Source organism: Clarias gariepinus, chromosome 6 (genome assembly GCF_024256425.1).
Source record: "Clarias gariepinus isolate MV-2021 ecotype Netherlands chromosome 6, CGAR_prim_01v2, whole genome shotgun sequence".
NCBI classification, from domain to species: Eukaryota; Metazoa; Chordata; class Actinopteri; order Siluriformes; family Clariidae; genus Clarias; species Clarias gariepinus.
In genome coordinates, this window is record NC_071105.1 from 10006683 (window position 1) to 10013697 (window position 7015).

General features: G+C 39.7%; 1 protein-coding gene across 1 annotated transcript; it reads left to right on the forward strand.

Annotated features, from left to right (window-relative positions):
- Window positions 1-2519: 2519 nt before the first annotated feature.
- mafaa (v-maf avian musculoaponeurotic fibrosarcoma oncogene homolog Aa) lies at window positions 2520-6728 on the forward strand. Its single transcript, XM_053497606.1, has 2 exons — window positions 2520-4326; window positions 4434-6728. Exons 1-2 carry the CDS (start codon window positions 3344-3346, stop codon window positions 4540-4542), a joined length of 1092 nt encoding a protein of 363 aa, XP_053353581.1. The 5' UTR covers window positions 2520-3343; the 3' UTR covers window positions 4543-6728.
- The last annotated feature ends 287 nt before the right edge of the window (window positions 6729-7015 follow it).

A 7015-nucleotide genomic window follows, 5' to 3' on the forward strand; every position in this document is an offset into this window, starting at 1 on the left:
GTGCAGGTTTAACTTTAGCCAAATTCTTAACTACTGCCAAAAAGTTTTAAAGTCTAAACATAAAAATTTGGACAGAAATACAGACTTAAAGAAAAAGTTTTTATTTTGGATCCTGCAATAAATTAAACATAAAGACATTATTGAAAGAGTGAGTTTTGACCAATGTACAAACAAAAACTTTATTTATATAGATTAAAAGTGATTTCCTTATGCATACTAGTGCCATCTCTTCTTTATTGCACTGAACTTTGCAATTGTTTTTTTTAACTTTCTCCACTGTGATCAAAACATTTATCTCTTCCAGATTAAGACATATGAGTCATTGGAGATGGGATGTCTTGAGCTGGACTTAATTATTTGTCCAACCGTGCAGATGAGTCCATGTGCAATTAGAGGTTAATTGCATAAAAGCTTGAGTGCTTTAGTGGGAACTCAATCATAATTAACTCATAGTTGCTTTTGCCTTTCCTTCGAGTGGAAATTAGGGTTTATTTTATTGTCATTTATAAGCAACATTAGTTCATCAAGGTGAAATGCTCAAAAGTGAAAAGATCCCTAGTGGAGAATAGGAGAAAATTCATAATGGACTTCTGAAATAGTGTACTTTTAAAGCTCAAGCCAGGATTGTTGTGGTGGCAGGTCCAGAATATAAAGAAAGTCCGATTTAATTCTTGATGCAAAATGATCACAAAGTGACATGAGTGTATTAGTGTCATAGTTGCCTTAATTCCTAAAACAAATCATATTTGATCAAAAACCCAATATTAACAGTTTAAATAAAGAATAAGCAGGCATAATCCAGTAATTTGTCACTGATTAAATATAGCATGGGATAACAATCGGGGTAGGAAACACTAGCCTTTTCCAATAGTTGTGCCACTCTGTCCCACCCCTGGGCAACTCCACAATTTCTGTTAAGAGCAGTTTTCCCTTAGATAATTTTTTTCATGTTTATTTATATCCCAGGCTTTGTAAAGAACTGCAATTAGCCACCTCTCAGACAGTTATAGTTTGCAATCATGACATCCTCAACTTTTAACACTGCAGACTAAATAAACTTCCCAGGTTCAAGGTCTGCCTCCTTATATTACTGTTTTTCTTATGGTCATTTTTTTTCTCTCATCCTGTTTAATGTTGCTGTATTAAGTAAGATTTGTAATTAAATAGTTGACTCCATTTATATTGTACTAGTCAGCAAGTGTAAAATAAATTCAATAAAATAATCAATTGTTATTTCAGGTATGACCCATGCTGATAAAACTCATGCAGGATTCTATGTGCTTTATTAAGTTGTAGGCTATAACTTAATAATTAGTGCCTTGATGTTTTTAGTGGATAAAGTAGACTGTAATAATGTAACCTTATAGCTCTTTTAACTTTCAGTAGCTATACATTCCTTACTGACATAACTGCAGTACATGAGTTCCTGTTAGTTTCCAATTAGGTTATTATTTTATTGTTCAAAGTACATATTCTGATTATTAATTTAGAAATTTGTTTCAACTATGCAGGCCTTGTATACAGTCGTAACTTCAGGCATTTTTATATTACTTTTCTTATTTTTCATGTCAGATACCAGTTCATGTTACGGTGGTATGGTGGCTTAGTGGTCAGCCCTGTCGCCTTTCACTTTCAGGGTCTGGGTTTAATTCTCCTCTCGAGTTTTTGGGCAGATAATTCCCAAATTGCCCATAGTGTGTGAATGAGCGTGCGAGTGTGTGAATAAGCATGCAAGTGGGTGGGTGTGTGTGTGTGTCTGCACTGCAATGTATTGGCACCTCATCCAGGGTGTACCCTGCCTCATGCCCTAAGTCCCCTGGAATGGGCTACCGGGCCCCCTCCACGACCCTGAATACAGAACAAAGCAGTATAGACAGTGAGTAAGTGGGATAACAGTTCATGGTCAATGTGTTAGTTTCAGCATTTTAACTCAGATTTTTTTATTTATTTTTAAAAAGTATTTTTTTTATTACAGTATCAAATATTTTAAAAATGTTTAGAAACAATGTAACAATCTATATTTGCACTGATTTATATTTTAGAGAATGTTCTATCTTGCACTTTGAAAAAACATGAATAATATATGTATTATTATTATAATAATCATTATAGGTAATTAAATGCATTACAGTTCATAATTTTGTGCATCAATCATAAATTTCACTGTTTGAGAGTAATACCTACTTAGACTTTATGATAGGACATTTATTATTATTATTATTATTATTATTATTATTATTTTAATGGCTTGCCTTAGACACACTGTCAGCACATGGCCGCTTTTCATGTTTCTCCAACTATGCCTCTTTCCTTGAGCTCTGCTTTACACTAATTCTCACGTGTCGCTAGGGGGCGTGCTGTAGGCAGAGGCTCATACGGGACTATGCAAAGGAAGCTGGCGCTGCGTCTTTACATTGGTTCCCGTGTGTTACGCGGACGGGAGGGGTCTCACCATCTGTCCGTATAAATAAACTCATGCGCTGCTTTCTCTCTGTACACTTCAGTGACACGGTGTGAAATCGGTGAGACATACAGAACGAAAGCGCTAGAGCAAAACAGTAAGCTGATTACAGGGATCTACAATTTCATATATATATATAAATATATATATATATCATCAACAACAACAACAACAAGAACAGATTATATCACAGCTATCCCGACGGAGGAGAAGGCACTCGGGAAGCTCGGGATATCCGCAGACATACTTGTGTCCTCTTTCTTTCGGCTGTCCCGTCGCTGGAACTTACTGTGATTTATTTCTTTTTATGTGAGTGTTTTTCTTGCTTTGTTGAATTCCCTAATCTAATCATTCCACTTAACTGGACTGATTAAACTGGCTGATGGTCCCCTCAACTTTGAGTCAGGAAACTTTCAGCTCCTTGTCCCAGTGCAGAACGTCTGGAGAGAACCGCTGGAGATAAGAGAACGCGCGTAAAGACTTAAACTTGAGCAAACCTACGTCTTTGCATTTTCTCCAATTTACACTCCATCTGAAGTAGAGGACCAGGACAAGACAGACTGAAGTGGCTGAAGTGTCGAGTTCCTGTTCGTGCATTTGACCCGAGTGAAGTTGTCAGCAAGAGGAGCGCAGAGGCGACCTGGCAGGTGTACGAGTGAGTTTACACGTGTAGTGCGCATCTAGGCCTGCTGCTGCTATAAATAGAAGTCGTTCTACTCACTAAAAATCAGAGAAACAGCAGCTGTAGATCTGTGCGTAAATTGTGCGCAAAACGCTCCACCCTACCTGCGCCGTATTCACAGGACAGGACAGGACAGGACAGGGCCTCTCACTCGCACTTGCTTTGGCTCTCAGGCTGCACGCGTCCTCGCATGGACTGACATGGCCACGGACCTCGCCATGAGCGCTGACCTACCCAACAGTCCCCTGGCCATCGAGTACGTCAATGACTTCGACCTCATGAAGTTTGAGGTGAAAAAGGAGCCTCCTGAGGTCGATCGTTACTGTCACCGCCTACCCCCGGGCTCTCTCTCCTCCACGCCGATCAGCACGCCGTGCTCCTCTGTGCCTTCCTCGCCAAGTTTTTGCGCACCGAGTCCCGGCGCACAGCCCGTCCAGAACCTTGGGGTGAACAACAACAACAACAACAACACCAGCAGCAACAGCAGCAGCAATGGTGGAAATAACAGCAGCAACGGCACTCAAGGCCCCTCGGGGAAGCCACAGCTGGAGGACTTCTACTGGATCCCTAACTATCAGCATCACATCAGCCCCGAGGCGTTGAACCTGACCCCTGAGGATGCGGTCGAGGCGCTTATCGGAAACGCGCACCACCATCATCACCACCATCACCACCAGCCCTACGACACGTTCCGCGGGCAGCAGTACGTCGGCGAGGACCTGACGACCTCCTCGAACGGCTACCACCACGCGGCACACGCCCACCACCCACACCACCACCATCACGGCCATCACACGCACGCGCGCCTGGAAGACCGCTTCTCGGACGAGCAGCTGGTCAGCATGACGGTGCGCGAGTTGAACCGGCAGCTGCGCGGTTTCAGCAAGGAAGAGGTGATCCGTCTGAAGCAGAAACGGCGCACCTTGAAGAACCGCGGCTACGCGCAGTCGTGCCGCTACAAGCGCGTGCAGCAGCGGCACATGCTCGAGACGGAGAAGTGCACGCTGCAGACCCAGGTGGAGCAGCTCAAGCAGGACGTCGCGCGCCTCGCCAAGGAGAGGGACATGTACAAAGAGAAGTACGAGAAGCTCGCAGGCCGGACCTTCAACGGCGGGAGCAGCAACACCACGCGGGACCCGTCAGGCGGCAATCACGGCAAAGCCTCTTCGGCGGATTTCTTCATGTGAGAACTGTTTCAGGTTTTGTTTTGTTTTGTTTTATCCCACACAAACAGATATATTTTTTTTTACTTTCATTTGTATCTGAGTGTGAACTTTTTTTTTTTTTTAGACTGCAGTTCCTGCACAGCAAAATCCCCGATGCTGAATTAACACCTGAAACATGTTTTAGTAAAAGTTCTGTGCAAAATAAAAGGGCACTAACGTGTCCTTTTCCGTAATTGTTACTCTCAATGGTGCGCATTTTCTAACTTCAGTGTGCGTCTTTAACCTAGAAAAGTTCATTTTAAACACTATTTACGGTCCAATGATGTACCTTAAATCATCAAGGTACAAACTCAACATGTCTAGGTAGAAGATAAGCTACACATTGGGTACGTGGAGTGCATTTGTTCACACTTTACACTGAGGATTTTGCTGTGTGCTTTTCAGAAGGAAAAAAAAAAAGCCAAGGACTCGCATTATTAAACATAAGCACCATATTTCCAGTAACGCACACGCTATACTCTGCGTGCAATGTGCGCGCACTGACTGCTCGCCTGCAACTCTATAAGTCTTAATGGTAATGTGTCTCTAAAGAAGACATGACCTCACCTCTGACCTAAATGTGGCCAGACATAAAACAACGTGCTTTCTGACTCGGTGTATTAGCATAAAGCGTTTTAATAACTACTTTAAAAAAGTCTTACATGGTCATGCAACCAGCGGTGTATTGGGTTTCTTAGACTTTTGGAACAGTCTTAAAGGATCCGACAAAACGTGCGAGACTAACGTGTGAGACTAAAATGTTATTTATTTGTTTGTTTGTATTGATCGGACTAAAAGGGAATTTTCAACCCAACGAATGAATGAAAAAAAACGGAAAAAAGCAATACATTCTCGGACCTCTTTGACATGTAGTTGTAACTCATGAACATGAGAAGGAAGCATTGCAGCCTGCATCCACCCTCCAACCCTGCATGCGGGACATGTATGGTCATTAAATCTCCAAGCCCTTTGTATCTTTCCCACACACCTGGATGAAAAAAAAGAAGAAAAAAAAGCATGGCCCTTAATCAGCCCTGTATCTTCCTCTTTCTCCATCTTATCTTTCTTCTAATTCTGTCCTGAACGGTGTAGTGTAACGTCGTTAGACTTTTAGTAAGGAATTGGAACACAATCCGCCAAACTACAAGAGTCCAGGAAGGGTTTACATCACTGAAATGCGTCTCATCCTAATTTTCTTCCTTCATTTCTTTCTTCTTCTTTTTAATTTTAATGTTCAACGTAACAAAATAGTGCCACATTATGCCTAAATGAACTGAGCCAGATTTTGCTTATTTATTCTCACAAAATGTAAATATGTAGAAATCAGTTAGTGTATTCATTTTATTTTTTCCCTTTTTTTTGCTTGTTTATTTACAAAAAAAGAAAAGAAAACGTCTTAACTGCGATGTTTGTATGTAAAAGCATGCAAATGATCAACGATATTCTTTCTATCGAACATGTACAATATATAAAAAGAGATACAGTGCCTACTGCACTGGAACAGAAGGAATTGGGAAAACATTTCTCTTATTTAAGGTGACATAAAATACATGGAGTTCAGTCGCTGCTACATCCTATATATATTCAAATAAATTTGAATTCGCATTTATTTATTTGTGCTTCAAATTAAATCCAATCAAATAGGCAAAAAATTTGGATTAATTATAGATGGGTCAATTTATAACCCGAATTTAGCCATGCTTGAACAGTTTTTTTTTTTTAAAGCAAGTTATGGAGAAAAATAAATTTCAACCCATGACAAAACTATGATGCTTTCTTTTGATAGTTTGACAGAATATATCCCTGACAAGTTATCTGCTCATAGGCAGAATTATAGCATAGTTCACAAAATTATATAATCTAAACAAGATGTGATCATTATTTAAGATGAGTTCAGAATTTTTCAGAAAAATGTGCAATATTAATAAATCACCCCACTATACCTAAAACTCCAAATTGTGTCTTAGTAGCCTACATGCAAAATCCAGTACTACAATTAAGCACTTAAGAGTTATACAAAGAGCCATTAGGATTTTTTTTATTTTTTACTTTTCTCCAGTGGTGTCTGAGTCTAAGATCCTCCTCCTGGATACGAGGTTTTTCTGTGGGAATGTCACCAGGAACTGCTTTAGTCCGTATACAGTGTGAGCGCAGTCTCTCTGTACATTTTACCTTCATATGGAGCTCATGGAGGCTTGAGATGACCTTAGCTCAGAGATGGGCTGTATGTGTATAAAACTGTATATACATGATTTCTATATATTTATTCTAGAAACATCTAATGTCCTCTATACGTGTCAATACGTCCAATCTGAAATGTTTCTGAATAGAATGTTGTTCAGAATCTTGTTTTCATAAAGTTTAATAAAAAGTTGTGTCAAACGCGTTTTTTTCTTTTTTCTTTTTCCTGCCACCTAATGAACTGATTATATTCATTCTAAATTATTTTCCGGGTCTTAGAGACAAATACGCTGTCATTTACACAAATATATAAAAAAAAAGAAATTACCATTTAACAGTAATGTTGTTATTAATAAAAATAACAATTGCATTACAAGTTAACATTAAACAAAAACGTATATTTTCTCGTCGTAATGTTTATCAACAAGAGAACAATGTAACATTGTAACATTATAGCAGATTATAACGTGGCTAGGCTTTTTGTTT